This window comes from Ambystoma mexicanum, chromosome 4p (genome assembly GCF_040938575.1).
Source record: "Ambystoma mexicanum isolate Mex_15411 chromosome 4p, UKY_AmexF1_1, whole genome shotgun sequence".
NCBI classification, from domain to species: Eukaryota; Metazoa; Chordata; class Amphibia; order Caudata; family Ambystomatidae; genus Ambystoma; species Ambystoma mexicanum.
Window position 1 is genome coordinate 411,229,027 of NC_090927.1, and position 19,927 is coordinate 411,248,953.

At 45.0% G+C, this 19,927-nt stretch overlaps 1 protein-coding gene across 3 annotated transcripts in view; it reads left to right on the plus strand.

The window, feature by feature from the left end:
- NBAS (NBAS subunit of NRZ tethering complex) overlaps positions 1–19,927 on the plus strand; it is a 3,456,930-nt gene that overhangs the window by 257,697 nt on the left and 3,179,306 nt on the right. For all 3 annotated transcript variants that reach the window (XM_069605942.1, XM_069605943.1, XM_069605944.1), the window contains exons 5-6: positions 16,849–16,896; positions 19,258–19,301. In XM_069605942.1, the coding sequence (XP_069462043.1) occupies positions 16,849–16,896; positions 19,258–19,301 (92 nt within the window). The remainder of the gene's footprint in view (positions 1–16,848; positions 16,897–19,257; positions 19,302–19,927) is intronic.

The window sequence follows — 19,927 nt, forward strand, 5'->3', positions numbered from 1 at the left end:
CTCCCATACACAAAATCATATACAGTTTCACTTTTGCTTTTATTTTGAACCAACAACACAGAAGTCAAGTTTTGTCTGAGACCCTGGCATGGGTTTAGGGTTCCTCAAATCATTTAGGCTTTCTTTGGGATTGTGGTCCTTCCTCCCTCTCCTAGTTGAGGTTTGCGTTCTTGGCGGAAATTAATCACTCGCAGTCTCTGGGGTTTACAGTGTACCGCTCTTCTTTCTTGGACTTTGGTGTGACTTTCTTGGTCATTGCTTAAGTCATTCAGGTCACGTGTTGGTTCACATGGACTTGTCTTCTAGGTGCCCCCCCCCCCCAGCTTAGGCCTTATGACAGCCATTGGTGGTTGTGATCTGTAGTTTTAATTGTATGCCTCTGCACTACTGTATAGTCTTTCTTAGGGCTGAGGTTCTGAGGCTTGTCACCTGCTCCCCTTCCTTTCCACATTCCAACTCACTTCGATGTATCCTGATATTCCTCTTCCTCCTTACTCTCTCCCCACCTTCTTGCCTCCATCTCTGCTCTATTATCTCCCACGCTCCTTATCCTCTCATACATTCCCTTTTCCACCTCTCCTCCTCCTTTGCGCTCTTCTGTTTCTTCCTCCGTTTCACCTCTCTCCACCCCTCTTCCTTCCTGCCTCCCTTCTGTCTTCCTCCTCTACTCTGTTTTCTCTTCCTTCTCATCTCCTGTCACATCTGTCTCTCTTCCACCTCTGCCTTCTCTTCCTCTTTCTCCTACTTACTACTCTGCCCGGCTTTCTCCAACTGCTCTTCTCTTCCCCTTCCTCTCCACCTCCTCGCTGCTCTGCCAGGTTCTCGTCGCGGCTCAGTTTCCTACCCAGCTCTTTCTGCCTCTCCTCTCCACCTTCTCCACACTTTCCACTACACCACCTGCTCTACGCTAAGACTCATAACTCTCACCCTACACTTCTGCTTGTGTGTATATGTGTGTAGATTGTTTCGGCTTGCGCAAACTGCCAATTCTCCATGTGATTTGTGTTGGGCAATGGGTTGCCCTGCAGCTCCATAGTTTGTCTGCTATCTTGGAAACAGTCGGACAGTAGCAATTGCTGTGGCAACCCTCCCCGAAAGCTGTGCTTTCCCTTTTGAATCTGTCTGGTAATACACCTCACTTCCTCCTGATAACCATAAAGCTGCAAATGGTATGAGCGGGGTCAAGCTCCTGCATGCAGCAATCACAGATAACTTCGAGGGACTTGCTAAGGTCTCTCGTGAAGCAGTAATGGTTTAACACATTTTCATTGAGGTTTTTAACAATGCTTAGGCAAGGTAAAAGTGGGCAGTCTCTTCTCAAGATAACAAAAATCAAGAAGGCTTCACCTTATACAATGATGCAAAAAATCTCTATAGTAATTCAGAATAGATCAGACGGATTCACTGTTATGTCTCTCCCTGTCGTATTCCTTTCTCGACAGCTCTCTTCTGCTAGTGGTATAGCACCGTCCTCCTTCCCCTGGTGTCAGGATTTAAAGCTGGTATTGGGCTGCAGCCACTGAACTGAGGTAGAGACAGAGTTTTTCAGCAGCTCTGAGCTAGTGGCAACTGGGAAGGCCTTCCCCAGTTTCAACCAGCATTCAGTCCAGTGTCTCTCCATCTCCCTATCTTAGCGTCCCGGCCCTACCTGTTATTTTACTCTTTTGAAGTCCTATCTATTTCTGTCAATCACCTATTCCTCCTTGCTGCTTCTCAAGCTGCTCATTCATTAAGTCCAAGGCTCACCCACTCCAGACCAGAGGGTCATTTCTACAACCTGCCCTAGGCCAAACATGGGTAGTCTTGCATGCCTGAGAACACTTTCCCTCTTTCCTAATGGTGTTTATTCACTTTTCTCCAATCTCCTTACTTCTGGGCTTGAGGAGGCAGCACCTTATGCTTCCTCACCTCTTTTCTACTCTTGACCTCCTCCTGCTCTCTCTTAACCTTCTCCTCCTGATGACCTTCTCCAACATTCTCCTGTCACCATCCCTCCTGACCCCTCTCCTCACTCGTCCTTGCCAACCTCCTTTCCAAATAACTGTGCCCTCAATCTTCTCTGACTCCAAACTCATACAGCTCTGCTGCTTACATACCCCCTATTCCCTCCCTCTCATTCAGGTTATGTATGGGTGTTGGAACATATGTATAATCTATTTTACGAATGTGTGATATGTTGTCTTTTAGCAATCCCTTTGTCACAGGTGTCACTACTTGCAAAACACAGGGCAATCTCTTCCACTGAACCACAACTTCAAAAAGCCTAGCAGCCATCTTGGAATTCTTGTGAGCCTTGTACATGTATGGAAGAGCTTAGGCTCTGTGATGGGCAGGCAAGGTTAACATTGCTTCCACAGCATTCTCTGGATTCCATTGTTCTAACATCTTGAGTTTGCAGTTTCCATGTGCAGGTCATATTGTCTCACCGTGGTGGTGTCTTCCAGGGCCTGCTTGACCGGAATCACCAACATTACGCTTTACTAAACACTGGGCATTTGTTAAAAAGCCAGATGAGCCAGATATGGATGACTCCAGCCATTGTTGGTGCGACTAGGGGTACTCCTTGTACTGCCTGCAGGCCCATCATTCTGCACTGGGTGAATGCACCGAGCCCTCTTGGTCACACCACTGTCATCCCCAACAGCCAGGCAGGGGACTTTTTCACAGAGCGGCCTGCGGATGGCAACCTACACGGATCCTGGAGCGGTGCACGTATCGTTCAGGACTGCTTTTTCATCAGTGCATTTATGCTTTTCAGGCAATACTGTGGCTCTCGAGGCAGGGGGATTTCACATAGACAGGAAGCAAGCAACGGGATGCGAGGAGAATCCTCTGTAAACGACCACTGTGGTGTACATCATCAAGCTGAAATCCCCTACATTAGCGCTTAGGACTTTGTAACACTTATTTGGCACGTCATACTGGATTCCGCTTTGAAAAGCTTGTCATCTTGTTTGCTGCCTCTCTGAAAAAGGCCCATAGTCAAGCAAAGGGACAAAGTATCCCAGTGTAATTCCGTGTATTGGTCAATAAAGAAACCGCTCCACTGACAATAGATTTTTCTTCAGATGGCAGTTACAACAGTGGAGCCACAAAGGTGGCTCAGAATACGCTGAAAGAAACCGTTGTGGATTTCAAGCAGGACCAGAGAGCTAAGTGATAATGCATGCAGGAATTTCTTGATAAGTAATATACTTCTATGTCCCATCCACTTTACTCCATACGTTATGGGTATCCTACAAATGGGAAAAGGACCATCACATTTTCACATCAAAAAAAATCCTCCAGTTCAAATTTGGGGGTGGACCCTGCAAGCGTGCGGGGCATGACAACATAGCATGCAGGCTCCGCCCACCAGCAATGGCTGGCAGTCAATATTTCTGTGCAGACGGGCCGGGTCGCACAGCACTCACCTCTTTTCTTTGTTTTATTTCTGTACCAGTACCTCTCCTCCCCACCCCCTCTTTCACAATTTATTTGAGGAACTGAAGCAGGGTTTTCCAGTTGTAGTTCGAGCTCGTGTTGCTTTTCAGCGTGGGACCCACACACCCTGTGTTTGTAATGTTTTGGCCATCTCCATCACTGGTACATGCGCACGGCCTGCAATGCTCTTTCCCACAGGTAGCTAAAGAAGAGGTTAGTATGCTGGCAAAAGATGTTTGGTGTGCTGTCTCCTCAACATCTCAGAAAATTTGTCGTGTCACACACTGGAAAGTTAAGTGAACTTCCCTTTTGTAATGCACCCCAGCACAGTGACTCTATTGCAAGGGTGGCTTTGTCCGGGAAGAACCTTGCAGGTTCTTCAAGTTCTACCAGGGGCAATGCCAAGGCCTCTAAGGCGCATACTGGCACTCGCACCGGGTATCACAAGGGATCTCGTACTGATGTTGCCACGGGTACGAGACCCTACCCCCAACCCCAGGTCCTCTTGCTCGCCAAATGGCTGATAATTTGTCAGAGCCTCCATCTTGGCCTTCATTTGGGCTTCAGCCTCCTACCAGAGCTTGCACCAAGGTCCACACTGCTACTACCAGCCTTTGATCCGATGGTTCGGCTGAACCTACAGTGTGGGACAGCGTGTAGCATAAAACCACACAGTCCCCTACTTCACCACAAGTATTGTCACATAAGATGTCGGCTCATCAAAAAGAGATGGCCAGCATCATTTTAACCTCCACGGATTCATTCTGGCAGTGCCCTTATCTCAGGACTCGGTTGATTCACCTCAGAATTCCATTATTAAGTAGACACCAAGATCGCTGCAACCCCTGATAAGGCTCCCACCTATGGTTTCTTGGGGTTCCTTCACTCCCTGATTCGAATGGTCTCCCATGTCAATGCCAGCTTGGTTCACCCAGTACCCGGTCTTACGGAGATGTAGCCGTTTTATGCCTAATCCCCTCTCCTAGAGAGACCCCCAGCACTTTTTGCAGGATTTATGGACCTTTTCCGTTCTATCCTGAATGAGGGGAGCCTTTTCCCCCCCTCATTCGTTCTTATTTGCTTTGACCTTTGGAACTCTGTTCTGTGTTTTATCTTTACTTTGGAGTCTGCTTTCCTCCAGACCTCTTTAAAGGCATCTGTGTTCAACTTTTGCAGCACGCAGCACCCTATGTGCAGTGTTGCTGGGAAACCTTTGGGTTCTCCTTTAAGATTATTTCACTATCCTTAACAACTACTGTAATTAAGGATAGAGGGATAATTAGGAGCATGGTGTTGCCTATCCCTAACTGCGTGATTAGACATGAGTTAAGTCTGATATCATCATGCAGAGTGTCATGGCGCTTGCTGTCCATTTATGCAATACTTTTGAATCCGCCTAAAAATTGTTTATTTAAAGATCAGCAAGTATTGATGGAGGAACGATCAGTAGGCTCTATTAAGAAGTTTAAGGTCCGCATGCAAGTGATTTTAGATCGACTTGGGGTATCGCATGATGATCTATGCTTTCGACCTGGTTTTGTTAAAAAATACATTCTTTGAAGAAGATTGAATATGTACTTTAGATCAACTGAAACTTTATTCTTCATATTGTGAATATGCCAAATTCTTACGAAAACGTATCCAGATATTCCCTATGTTGCCATATTTCCTTGTCCTATTATAAGAAGTTTATTCATGCGTTTTATGCTGAATCAATTTCACACTAAAGAACGTTGTCACCAATGGACTGGTCTGTCAATTACTATGCAATCTATGGAATGTAGGTTTCCCAGTTGTATGGAACACTATGAAACCCTTAAACATCTGGTGCTCGAGTGTCCACATTTTAAAAATTCCCGCTCACTTTTTTTGATGAAATTTGTTACCGTTGAATTTGCTGATTGCACTGAATTTTTATGGGACAGACTTAGGAATGGAACATATTATCCTCTAATTCTAGCATTAGGCAATTTTTTAAAGATTGTGGAAGAAGAGCTTGCTCGATTTGTAAGTTAAGATGGCATTGATATATCTTTATAATGTCATTGAATATAACAGTTGTTTTAAAACTAGAACTGCCAAAGGGTTGTATTAATGGGTTTATGTGTTTTATGTTTATTTTAAAACATTCATGTGAATATATGGGGCTAATGCATAGCTCGTTAAGAATGCAAAGATGCTTAAGAATATTTTAAAGTTTTATGTTTTATGAAATTAATTTGATGTTAAGTAAAGTTGTAATTTTGTAAAGGTTTATTATAACCAAACACAAATAAAAAAAATTCAAAAAAAAGAAAGAGGGATAATTAGCCTTACCTTATGTGGAGTGCTAAGGGGATACATAGTATCCCCCTTCTCTCTGCTCCTTTGATTTTTTAGTCACAGTGACAACCCTACAGTTATGGCTGGTGCCAGTGGATGTGTTTTACCAACTATTGTGCTATTTTTTAATGCAGACTGTATTGACAGTCTTGGTTGTGTACGACTGTATTGACAGTCTTGGTTGTGTACAATAGGGTCACCTATGTTCTAACATGGTGGCTCCTTTCTTTTTTTGCCATGTCTTGTGTGGTTGTTCTTTGTTAGCCCGTCTTCTACCATTCTGGGAGGGCGATGTCTGTTTGTGTGTTTTGCCTTTGGCGAGAACCCTTGGGTGTACCCGCCTAGGCTCCAGTATATCTGCGAAGGCAGGACATGGGGGAGGAGTTTTACACTCCCCTGCCCTTTGTCTGCCTGAGTGCCTCGATGGAACCAGTTCCCACTGTGGGGCTGGCTCTCCTGATTGGACAGCTACCCGCCCCTTTCTCTAAAATGCTGAGAGAGTTTGCAGAGGAGTGAGTGGGAAAACCGAATATTAGGTAAGGTTCCTGAAGTAGAAGGCAAGTTGACCACTGGAACAGAAGATCCAAAGCTGAAGAAGACCAGAGACGCCTGCATACCCTTCCAGTAACCGTGAAGCGACCACTGCTGTCCTTACCCTGTTTGCTTATCGACAGAGGATCTCCGAAGAGGCTGACTCCTTCCCTTTGGCTGGTGGGGCCAACTAGCCTCAAGACGAACTACAAATTGAGCCATCTCCTGACGTGTTGTGACTCTCCTGGGCTGCAGACCGCGAATACCAGGAGACCTCTGACTCATTTACAGTGAAACTTCTTGGTGAGGCTGAATCGTCAGGTGAGCTCCAGTTGGACCTCCAGAGGTACGATCCCACTTATCTAAGTCCCCTCACCAGATTACAGGACTTGGGAATTGAAGAAGATTGAGCAGGCGAATACCGTCCTTTGTTGGAGCTGATAAAAAGTCGCCAGAACTGCAAACTGACCGAGGGGAGACCGAAGAAATTTGTGCCAATGATCCTCTCTCGCAACTGCTGCTGTGACATCCCATTCAGAGTCCTTCGTTTCGTCACCAGACCGAGGAATCAGTAGACCGGGTCTGTTGCTACGGCACAATGGCAAATCTAGCTATGTTTGATTCTGCTAACCTACGGTACTGTGGGGCTAAAGGTAGAACTTACCTTAAGCCAAAGAGTCGGTCCAGTGTAACTGGAGTGTGTGAAGAGGTTTCGGAGAGTCCACGGTACCTCTGACCCAGGCTTGACAGCTTGTGTCCTATAAGGGAGCCCTTTTGCAGGGTCCCCCTACTTTGTGTTATTGCTAGACATTTCTGTTTGTGTGACTAAAGTATCCTGAAGAACTTAATCTGTTCTGCTTTGACATAAGACTTTGGTTTCACTCCTACATTGACTTTTTGGTATAGTTAGGGATTGGACTTTAAAAGCATTAGAAGCCTCAAAGTGTCACTACAACGTAAAGAATTGTTCAAGTATATCTAGCCAACTGTTTTCCCTCCATCAGACTTTATTTTTGAGTGCGCGATAGCACCGATAATGCGGTAGAACTGTCATTAGCGTCATTCTCTGTAACAAATGCAACCGCGTGCCTCTACTATTGAATCAATCACCTCTAAAAAGTATTGCTATTAATTCCTGTGTGTGTTGGTTAAAAAGTATTTACCTGCCGTGTGTAAATAAGAATAAATGTATATTTTTAATGTAACATTTACTGTGTAAGCATTTCTGTGGACAATTTTATTTACTGGGTTTAGTGTACTGTGAAGGCATCCTAGCATAGACACGGACAACAGATTCAAATTCGATTTCAAAAGTTTTATTTAACTTAATAATCAGGATGGAGTAAGGCCTAACTTGCCGTATGCTAAGGAGGGATTTCCCTACCTAAAGAAAACTAAGGATAGTCTGTGTCAGTAAGTCCAAATCAATTGTCTGTCTGTGTCCAAAACCCATGCCTACCCTCACAACTAACTGTATACAATTTGTAGGGATGTCAGCATCAAAATGAATGGTGTTCAGTAGTTAAAAAGAAAGTTCAGGGCTTCTTCCAGTTCTTGGATTATGATCAGCTTCCCCTTCCCCAAGTAGACAGTTCACAAAAGTTCAAATGTTCAAGCTTCAAAAATAACACAGTATCTTGTGACGCTTCCCAGCTCCTTTGATATCAGTAATTTTCACCAGTGCACTTATTTAGTTTTGTTTCTCGAGCTCAAGTTCACACACAAGGTTGTTGCAAAGCACAGGCTTCTGCAGGTATACTTTAATTGGCTTTCCCATGCAGGACACTCTGTCTAGGCGCAGTTGTTTGACCACACGGTCCACCCATCGCAAGTCACGTAACCAAATACCCCACCTTGACCGCTTCCATCAACAATTAGCCACTGCTTCCCTTTGGCAGTGATATTCAGTTGATCCACGGTGTCAGACTCTTCTGACACTGTACCGTGGCTTGCTTGGCTACTGTTAGGAAAGATTTCTCTTTACTGCACCTTTCCTTCCATTGTTATGGACCCCCAAACATTTTGCTTTTATTTTTGATCCTGACCTGCACTTTTTTCAGTCACTACACTGTCTTTTGTTCATCTGTTATGGGGAAACTGACATGTCCTTCAGGCTGTCAGCACTGGGAATCATTGTTTCCCTTAGTCTAGTTACTTTGTTACTACTTTTAGTAACTTGTTATCACTTGTCGTAATTTTTATCATTGTACAATGCATTTTAGAAAGCAGTACAATGGGGTACACTTTTGTGTTTGCCCTGGGCTAACACTCAGAGGTTTTTTGGTTACTCTAGGTGTGGTAAATGGACTTTTCGTTTTAGCCTTACCGTGTTTACTGCGTTTGGCTACTAACTGTGGCTAGTGACAAAACATCGCCATGCCACAAGGTCTTTTGCTTGTCCTTTGGCCATCTTGTTTATTAGCCTTCTTCCTGGCCTCTGAGGCCAGGAAAATCTTACATGGACTTCCAGTACCTGGGAAAGCAGAGGCTTTGGCATGCTACTGGAGGGCTATGTGTGTTTTCGCGGCAGGATGTGGGCAGGGACTGTCTGGTCCCAATCCACAAACTGGTTTCAGTGTGTCTAAGTGTTATGCATGAGTGTTCCCACCAGTGGTCCTGATTGGACCATTGCTGGGGTGTGTGTGGGGCTAGTTCTGCCCACTCTAGACAGATCCTGGAGAAACCTGAAGGAGCCAAGACTCCTGTCCAGCTGTGAGACCTGTGAGGAGACCGGAGACCTGTCTGCAAGAGGCCTGGCGACCAACTTCTGCTGCTGTCCTGGAAGAACACTGGAAGAACACTGTTTTGCTGTTGATCTTCAGCATTCCTGCGGGGGAGCTGTGACCCGTGGAGTGGAGGGAACAGCCATTCCGGATGTCTGCTCTGTACCCTGTGAAGAAGCCTTTGGAATGTCACCCATATTCCCTATGCCTGACCAGTTCTGAGTTTGGGCTGCCGACGTCGCCGTTCCGCGTTGAGTCCTGGAACATGGGAGACCCTCTGCTTGTCCTACAAGTCTTACCTCCGCGCAATTACGGAGTACTAGTGTCAAGGGGACCCGAGATAGGAGGGAAAGTCTGACCACAACAAGTGAGTCCCTTTGCATCGCTATGCTGCGGTGGCCACCGTTCTAAAAAACTTACCTGAGTGGAGTCCAGTCCAGAAGGGGGTCCTGCATCATGTTTTTCTGCATTCTTCATCAGAGAGTCCTTGCACATGCTAAAGACACCGATCAGAGAGCTGCACAAACCTGTAACGCCACTGATCAAGGACTGAGGCTGGCGGGAAAAGTGACCTTGGACCTTCTTCCATTTACCTGCCAATTCCTGTGAAGAACCGGAGTACAGGGGTGAGTTACAGTGGTTCTTACCTGCCCCTAAACTCCCTAAGCCTTCTGAAAGTTGGGGACACTTTGGTTAGTTAGAATAACTTGTCCTCTATCCCATGGAATCATTCACTGGACCCCAGAGACCCTACCTTCATTTCTTCCAGCGTTACAAACTGTGTCATAACCTTTCCTGAACTTTTGGGCATAAGGCCCCAGACAACTTAGGGAAGGACGTTTGAAGTTAGGGTTAATTCTCTGTGTTGTGCATAAACTAATCTACACTTTCCTTTGCATGGGTTTGATCTGTATTATGCCCTACTCTAGTGAATGTGTATATGTATTCTAATATGTATTTTATTATTAATGTTGTGTGATACTTCTACCTGTCAGTAGTCATTTTTCATATTGATATTTGGCCATAAATAAATAACTGTATTTGTATACATACTGTCTAAGTGTAACTTGTGACTCCCATTGTGGGTACTCATTGTGGACCCTTTACAAGCTCACCAACTCTTAAGACTTAGCCTAGACCACTCGTCACTGCTACCTTGAACCGGTTTGCCTTCAGCTCCCAGAGTTGTCCCTGTCGCAATATAGGTTGGCCTTCTATACATTTGTTCATCAGGCCAAAGTATAGAAAATCAGCCCTAACTGCTACCATACACTTTATTACACTTTGCTCCATTCCTTTGGCTCTTGCCAACACAGGTTTCCTCCTTCTGCAATTCTTGGGACCCTTTTTGCTTTGGTTTCTCACTTCATACCCTTCTTGGTATTTTCTTGACTTGCCAATGCTTGTTTCATATAATACATTCTGTGGTAGCTGCTCCATTTGCCACCTTTCTTGCATTTCATTCACAAGTACTTATAACTTGCTTTTGCTCAGCATTCAAAATGGCTTATAATATTTTTCAATTAGTTTGCTATTCAAAAGTATTCGTTTTAGTATTCAAAAATGCTTTAAAAAAAATGTCAGTTCATTTAATTTTGACAAGCGCTTGTTTCAGCCTCGAAAAGTGCTTCTAACAACTTTCAGTTGGTTCACTATTCAGTGTGTGCTTTAAGCTCCGAGAGAGTCCCGGTTGGAGTGTTTCACTTTTTCACTTACCGGTTCCACATGGCAGCTCCAATTGACTCCTTTCCACTCCTTGCCCTGCTGTTTGGCTTACCGTGTCTCTGCTCTTCCTTCGTGGAGACCAGACAGGCTACTGCTCGCTGTCTTGGCATTTAGTGGCCACTGGAGTGCTTCGGTGCCACACAGCTCCCACTGTGTGCACCCGACAAGCAGGGCTTGCAGGGATTTCAGACTCTTTGGGGCAGGCCTCTGCCGTGGTGTCCCTTTCTCATGCTTGACACAGCTCTCGACTCCCGTGTCTCCTGCCCCTCTCTCTCCCTCCCTCTCCAGCCAGCATCTCTCCAGCCCACGTTTGCAGCCTGCTTCTGTGTTCCCCTTCCTGCTATGCAGCCAGGCTTCTTATACCTATTGGGATTGCTAAATGACCACAAGTGTGAGTCATTAAGTTCAATTGCCTGACCATAGTGAAACTAATTACGTGGACATACCCGGCTGGTGCATCGGTACACCTCCATAGCCCTCTTCTTCCTCTTCTTAGTACCAAAGTGGTATTTGGGGAGGTTGGAATTAGAGAAGTGTCTCCTTCTCATCTTGGTACTTGAGTGAGGTGTGTCTAAATTAACACTATAAGGTGAATGGGTTTATCGCACCCAAATGAGGATGGGTCCTCCTAGTTGGTCTCTTCCTTGTCCCAGTGTTAATGTGGTGTTTTTGGGGGCCATTTCGGAGGGAAGGAAAGGAAAAGGGTTGACAGTAGCCTACAAAAACTTAAGGGATAGAAGGTTCATTTTGGAAAGGGAATGGGGGATTCCATGTCTCACATAAGGACGTCCTCTCTCCAAGTTCCCTCAATCCAGGTAATCCTACCTCGCATATCTACCCCCAGGGTTGGGATCCAAAAGCAATGGCCTTTCTCCGGCCACCTGAGAGGAAGATCCATGGGGAAAAGAAGTGAGGATGCCCTCAGGTTCTTCACAGTACTTACCTAAAGCTCACATCTTCCTCCTATGATGAGCCTGGCTGCTCTTCCATTCTACCAAGATCCTTCGGATCATCCAGAATTATACTAAGAGTTGGGGACCTGAATGCATTGGGATAGCTTTATAAAGTATTACCTCAAGTGGACTTTAGGAAAACTCCCCTATCACCGGCCTCCTCCAAGGCAATGCGCTTTTCTGACACTTGAGGCAACCAACCACACCAACTGTATTGGTACCAAAGTACCCCTCTTCTTGGACCTCAGCCTCTTTGGCTATCGGAACTCCATCCTCTGCTCCAACTCAGTCCCAGTCAGCCTGTGAAGATCATTTTTTCAGTCATCTTCAGAACTTGATGAGCTCCCAGACCATGACGTCCTACTTCACAGACTTAATTAAAGAGCTGCTTTTTCCTCAAACTCTGGCTCCTCCTACTCAGCCAGCTCTCTCTGTGGCGCCCATGCCTCCAATGCCCCCGGCTACCAGAATACTAATGCCGCCAGTGCCATTAACAGTGCCCCACCAACGGTGACTGGGCCACCAGTACTTGCGTTGCTGGCTCCAACTCCCCCAGTTGAGCTCCCGGCAAAGCCTTTCCCACCAGCATCTCGAGGGACAGGGCCAGATCTTCTACCAGACATGGGCATGGATGAAACAGCTCAGACGGATACGGAAGAGGAGCTTCCAGCCCCAGCAAAGTCCTTCCATGAAAGAATTAGTGGAGTGGCTGAGCTTCCCGGCCTCTCAGATCCAGTCGAATCCCATTTTGAATCTGGCCATTTTGTGTCTCAAAACATATCAGTCCTGTATCCCAATCCAGAATGACATGCTAGTCAAGGTGCCTAAGATATGGAGAAAAGAACACTTGGCTACTCCTAAAGTCAAGAAATTGGATCAGAGTACAGGCAACTTTCCTTGTATTCGATCAGTTTGGCTGTGCATCTTCTGCCTTTCCTCTTCAGTGATAGCAGCATGTGTCCCTCTTGCATAAGGAGTCCACGAGTACTGCTTTTTCATCCTCCTCCATGTCATCTTCTAGATCTGCTGGAAAGGTAGAAAAGCTGTGAGACTTACTCGGGAGGGGAGGTGGGAGAGGTCTACACCATTCAGCACTGCACCCAAGCTAGTTTAGGTGCAGTGCTCATGCTATGCTCGCAGCAGACAACCATAGACTCTAGGAGTTGTTGGATTTCCAAAATTATCGGCCAGCAGCTAAACAGGCAGCTTTTCGAGCTGAGTTGGTGGATGTCAAGATCATAGCCAAAAATCTCTTGGTGTCGGCTCATCAGATCGAAACAGTGGCTTGAGGGTTGTGTATTAGAGTAGGCCTGCAAAGGCTGGCATGGCTTTGCTCCTCCAACTTTGAGCAAGATGACCAAGAGAAGATCCTGGAATGCCCTTCGAGGGTTCAGAGCTCTTCTATAGCTCTACTGATGAAAGGCTGACAAAGCACCATAAACACCAAATCACTTACTGTCCCGACAAATCGGCTGCAGGGGTCTTTTCAGTCTAGCTCATCTTCTGGGCAATACTTCAGATCCAGAACCACTGGTGGATTCAGAGACTTTCTGGAAAGAAGGCAGCGGTAGCCTGAAAGATCGACCAGCATCCACAAGAAAAAAGCAAAGCATAGGTTCTAAGGGGTTTTATTACCCTAGCACCACACCCTACCAAGGGAAGGAGAAACTGAAATGACTTCTTTGTCCATATCGGATTGGTATGATTTGACCACGGCATAATTGTTAGTGGCGGAATTGACCGTAGTCAATTTCGCTGCGGACCCAATTTTACAGCCGCCAAAATCAACTAATTCATGCCACCCTCTTACCCCCACCCCCAATACCCCCCCCCCCCCCCCCCACTTAACTATCAGTGGCTGGCTTCATTCTGATGCAGCAGGGTCCCTTTCTCTGTTTTATTTTTGTACATTTTGTGAAGTCCCCCGCTTCCAATGTCCGGGAAGCGGGGGACACCCCTGCAACCCCTGTCCCCCTTGTTCGTTATAATGGAACCGTATGGCCTAGTTGACCGAGTTTTTGGCTGTACAATAATTTTGTACAGCCTAAATTCGGTCAACTAGACCATACGGTTAAATATTTTTGGTCAAATTGGCCAAACCCTCCATATCCATCCATTACCAGTTGGAGGCAGAATGTCTACATCTGTCATAAGGAGATGCACAATTCCAGTACAAGGTGTTGCCCCTTTGAGCTGAATGCAACCCCCAGAGTCATCATGAAGCTCATGGCATGGGTCGAGTGCATCTGTACCAATACCTAGATGACTGGCTAAAAAGCGCTGCCTTGGCCGAGGAGGCCAACCTTGGTCTTCTGGTCTTGCTTCTAGACCTGCTGTTCAACCCAGTCTATTAATTTTATACTTTGGCATTGGCACACCATAAGGTTGAAATCCTTTCCAATCTTAGGATGCGAGAAAGACATCTAGGAGACAGCCATCCATTTTGTCAATCGAGAGGGAAAGTTAATTGTGGTGGTTTTGGTGGATACACTGGCTCATGCTTGCCTGCGTTCTAGAACTTCCCCACACACTCCTTCAGATGAGGAGGATTCTGTTATACCTGGGGAAAAATTGGAATTGAGCATCATATCCCCAGGTGGTTCTGCTCATGATTCCAAAAGCATCGCATCTAGACCTGCTCTGGTGGTCCAGGGAAGTCAACCTTTTGTCAGGCAACCCCTTCACAGAACCCTCACAATGGGCTTGTCCCTCATGAGGTGGGGGCAACCATGAACCACGTCTCTGTTCATCTGTGGTCCTCCCAAGATTAACTGAAGTGTATTAATAGATTTAGAGCTAAGGGTGATCCATCTACCTGTGATTTTATTCCTCCCATCTCTGTAGCGCAAGACACTACTCACTCAACTGACAGCACTGCCTTAATGTATTATATCAACAAGGAGGTTGGCTCAAGGTTCCCCACTTTATGCAGATTTGCAGTGAAAATTTGGGGGTGGGCTCTGAAACTGCCAGTCTGCAAGCTAATTGCCTGCCAGGAGTAGAGAATATTGAGGCAGACAGACTATCCTAATTCAACTACGAATGGGAATTGCACACCTCAGTGCTCCAGGCAGTCTTCCTGAAGTGGGTCGTACTTCTGCTAGACTTGTTTGCCTCGTAGAGCAATGCAAAATGCTGGATTTTTGCTTTGATAGGGGGATGTGATCAAGATTCTGTTTTGCGAATGGAATCTGACACATTTCCTCCCATTCTCCTCATTGCAAGAGTCCTCGCCAAGTGGCAGCCTGCATGCCGTGTGTCAGTGATCCAAATAGCTCCTCACTGGCCAGTCGTTCTCGGGCCTGATTCAGCACGCTTCGGAAGGGCTGATGTATCTCCCAGTCTTTCCAGAGATTCTGTCGCAGCAGGGAGAGGGAAAGTCCATCATCCATCCACTCAATTGTTGAGCATAATAGTCTGGCTCCTGAAGAGTTGACCCTAGGTCACTTGGGTTTCACAGGACAATTTGAGTCTTGTAAGACAGACCTGGCCTGGTCTTTCTCTTCGTCCAACGGGGTCATTCAGCTCCATTTTGAGGACGGACCTCCTGTGGATGTATTGCCCAACTAAAACTGATCACTCTCTTGGTTATGCGAACATGATCCTGGTGGTCATCTCGCACAAATCGTTTGAGCCCATGGCCTTGATAGATTTAAAATGTGTCACTTGGTAAACCGCTTTCTTAGTGGCTATTATATCAGCCAGATACATCAATGAAATTCGAGCTCTAGCTCCCTCTGAACTGTATACCACTTTCTATAAGGGCAAGGTACTCGCTCAAACATTCTTCCACAAGTGATATCGTCATTCCACATCTACAGAAGATAGAGTTGCCATTTATTTCCAAACCTCTAATCCCCAGCTGAGGGCTTTTTGCACTGCCTGGACCTTTGCAAGACACTAATGTGTCATCTAGACAGGGCAAAGTCATTCACAAAAGTTGACAACCTCTTCATTGCATATGGCAGAGACCACAAACCGGTGCTATGTTATCTAAAGCATCCATTGCTCGCTGGATATTAATGTGCATATCGGAAACTTATTCTCATCAGAACTCATCCATTCCAAAGGGCCTTCATGCTCATGCAGTCAAAGTCAGGGCAACAGAAGTGACATACAGGCAACCCCTGCACTTGGGGGATGTTTCTGTATCCCTAGTCCCCTACTAGCTCTTGACACTTGATGTCTGCACTTACCCGCGCACTTGCCACAAGCTTGCCACACTTTTTACCTACCATTTTATTTATTTAATAAAATTTTTACTGTTGATCCTATGTTATGCACTGGCCCCTCTCCCTTTCCCCCGCACCCCCCCCTGCACTTGCGCGATCTCAATGTTACCTGGCCTAGTAAGAGCGTTGTCTTTGTCTTCCCTCTGTTCCCCCTCCCTTGCCTCGTTGCGCCTTGAAACACTTGTGTATAGGCGTGTTATAGATGCCATATATCATATCATATATACCAGAGACGGGTCCCGTGGGACGTCATTGCGGAGGCAGCAATGTGGGCTCAACTGCCGCTTTCTGCCAGCATTATTGTATGGACACCAGTAGCAGAGCTGATGGTATGTATGTGGGCAGTACTACTGAACCTCTTTGTTTAAGGCTTTTCCTGGCTCCCACAGAGTTTATTATTGGTACTCTCCTATAACGTATGGAGGAAAGGGGAATGGCGTAGAAGTAAGAAAATGTTGCTTACCGTAGTGACTACTGTACTTACAGTCCATAGTGTCCTTTCCTTCATTCAACCCTTCCTAACGCCCCCAATAAAAAGATTCCATGTATATGTGAACCGTATAACCTGGGGAACTAGGGACAGGCAGGCGTTGCCGGAGTCTGTGTGCCCATGGACCCCTCTCCTGTGTGCACATGGGCTCATCTCCTGCATGCACATCTCCTGCGTGCAAACGCGCTCTGCCCCAAAAATTTTATTTGGAGGAATATTTTTGATAATCAAATATGCTGGTCCCACTCCTAATGGACAGACACCCATAAAGTATGAAGGGAAGGAGACTATGGACTAAAGGTACAGTAGTTACTATGGTGAGTAACTTTTATTTTCTTATTAAAGCGCTTTTAAAGTATCTTTAGCTCTTGGCGTAAAAGGCAAACAGTGACCTTGTATTAGCCTTAATATGTCTGACCATACATTCAATGTGCCTTTTTCTTTTGCAGCAATGGTAAACTTCTAGCTGCCATTCAAGACCAGTGTGTAGAAATCAGGTAATTTGTTTTCTGTTTATTCAAAAACATAATTGGGGCCTGGTTTGTAGAGCTAATATGAAGTCAATTTTTACTGTAAAAATGTTCCTTAATGTTTCCTGTTCTCTCTAAAGTAACTGTTTAAATTGCTTTGACACTAAAATTACTCTCATTGATTTCCTTCATTGTTTCTGAATTCTGTTAATGTACGTGTTCCCATTGCTTTCTGTACCTTTTCTATGAAGTATTTTATTATGCCTGAACTATTGGTCTCTCGTCCCATCCTCCACAGTGACACCAGCATTTTTTCCAGACTGGCAAAGCACAAGTCTGCCGCGGATCTCCCAGCAGGTAGATCAGTCCCCCCACCTATTCAGTAAATCCCATCCCATGGAGACCTATGGAACTCCATGGCAATGCGAACTTACTGTTACTCCGCCACCCTTAATATCCTGGTAATACCAGGATATCGGGCAGCGGGGACGGTAAGTCATGGCTGTCGGTATCGGCCGGAATTACTGGTGGGATACTGGCAACCCTGAATGAGCCCCATAGTCTATTGTGGCAGGTAGGCCTATGGAAGAAGGCCTGTAGCAGGTGTTATCAGACCACATCTGAGTTTGGGACATGAGGCAAATGGGAAGGGACAATAACAAATGTTACAACTCACCTCCGATAGACTGTAATGTACATTTTTTATATGTTAAAATCACATAAGCAGTTTCAAAACCTCTGGAGAAGGTGCTTGGAATCTTGGAGAGAGCATTGTGAAGTTGAAATACTGGTCGTGGACAGTGAAGAGGTGGGCTGGGCAGGCAGACAAGAAGTGGGTGTTGTAATATGCATGTTAAGAGCATGGAGAATGTGGAATCGTGGTGGGTGACGTCAGAAAGAATGAAATGCATTGGTTTGAATGGGGAGCGACAGTTACCCTCTAAAAGGGTTGCCAGTGGTTGGATTTAACGGCATCTCGTGTAATTTCGGAAACTTATGAGTATCTGGAACTTAATCAAATAAACGTACATGACAATTTACCACTGGATGACAGAAGAATGTTTTCCAAAACAGTGGCCATGTCTACATTCTCAGGGAAAAACACCTAAAGATAGCCCGATGGGGAAGGGAGGTGCTTGCTGGAAGGGGTGGGAGGCATGCATGCCAAGGAGGGAAGGAGACAGAACGTTCCGGCAGGCGTAGAAGGAGATGGTAGTGGGGGCACAGCAGACAGGAAGATGAGGATGAGATCAAAGGGAAGAAGCCAGGAGGATGTGCAGCAAACAGCAGCTTGCTCAGAATGCCAGTGGGATACCAACTGAAAATTACCTTATTCCGAGACATCTTTTGTCTGTATTAGACCCCCTCGGTGCTAAAGTATGTTAATCGCTTTGGTGTTCGAATATTCCAATCCTATTTCTTCTCAAATTGTATCCCCGATTTCCCTTTACATTTTTAGCTCGTGGAACGGCATGCACCTAGTAAGGAGGGAAGAAACCCTCTCACTCTCAACAAGCACTTGAGTTATGAAATTCTGGCGTGGTGAGCCACATACTTTTCTTGAATCTGCCATGTCATAATAAGACGAATTGCAGCCAGAAAGATATGCAGGGTAGTGGGACAGGATCCAATTGAGCGCCATATGCTTATAAAATGGGTCGGCTACTGCTATGAATGCAGCATTCTTTCGTCTTTATCTTGATGGGCCAGAACATCATCATTATATTGGAGCCTCTGTCCAGGAGTGGTATACAGGACACCAGATGTAGAGAAGATTTAATTTCAGGAAACTGGTTGGACCTGGAGTTTAAAGGTGACATCTGGCTTAGCCAAATAACCCGAGGCTTGATTTATGCCAAAGACAACCCCTTGAACCTGCCCTTAGGACACTTGCATTTACAATTAACCATGCGAATTCCCTTAGGATTCATATATACAATCCTAATTTAGTTGTCTTATTTTTCTCCTCCTAATTTCTGGTGGGAACTGGCTTGAACCATCTATCGTACTTTCAGGTAAACGTTTAAAGCAGCACTTGGTAAAGGTTAATGGAAGCATCAGGCATTTTGTATATTTGCATTTATTGTTTGTAGGATGTGTGAAAGTGAATTAGTGCATCTTTGTTTAAACTTCTTCCCTGAGCAGGCCATTCAAAATGTAAATGTTTGGTATTTTGAACCATATTCATGACCTTTGGAAGACTGTTTGAAAATATGGAATTGCAATTGTTGATCATGGTGGGAAGGCATACTTGGTTCATTATGTCATGTAGTATAGTAATGTATTTGTTCACATGTTCTTAATTCCAAAGACATTATGATGTTCTCACAAACACACACACATATATATCAAACTTGTCTGACTTGTTGAATTTTTCCACATGTTCAGGTCCGCAAAAGATGACTTTGGATCTATTATAGGAAAGTGTCAAGGTAAGCGAAGCTTGACTGAGTATAGATTAACTTGACTGATGTGTTGTGTTATTCATCATTTGCAGTATTCTTTTTGAGACTTGGAGTAATGTTGCTATGTTTTTTATTGGAATGGCCAAAATTAATGAGAATATTTTAATGTCTCTTTTAAATGTACAAACAATACACTTTGTAAAAAATAGTTTGTAATTCAGTTGTGCTGGAGACTGACTGGAAAGTTTATTAGATGTTAATGGGAGGGCAATCTTTTAAATAGTAATTTCTTTATGGTTTTTTAAATTTGTTTTAATGTGGTATGGTTGTTAGTTACAACCTGTTAGGCAAAGTTTGTATGCAGTACCCTCTGGGACCACTACACAAAACTAGGACTACAGGTGTAAGCAAAAGCAACCTTTGGTATAAGTCTGTACCACACAGTTTTTGGTAGCGAGCTGAGCAGCCAGGCTTATCTCAAGAGGGAATGTGAGCTTGTAATGAGGTTACACAGAGGTCTACAATCAAAAGTATTCAAATAGACTCTTATACTCAAGGTTTTTTGGTAAAACACGTATTAATTTATTACACAGTCAGTTAGAAAACATTCACTAAAAGGAGGCAATTGATATCACATGAAAATATACTATAGT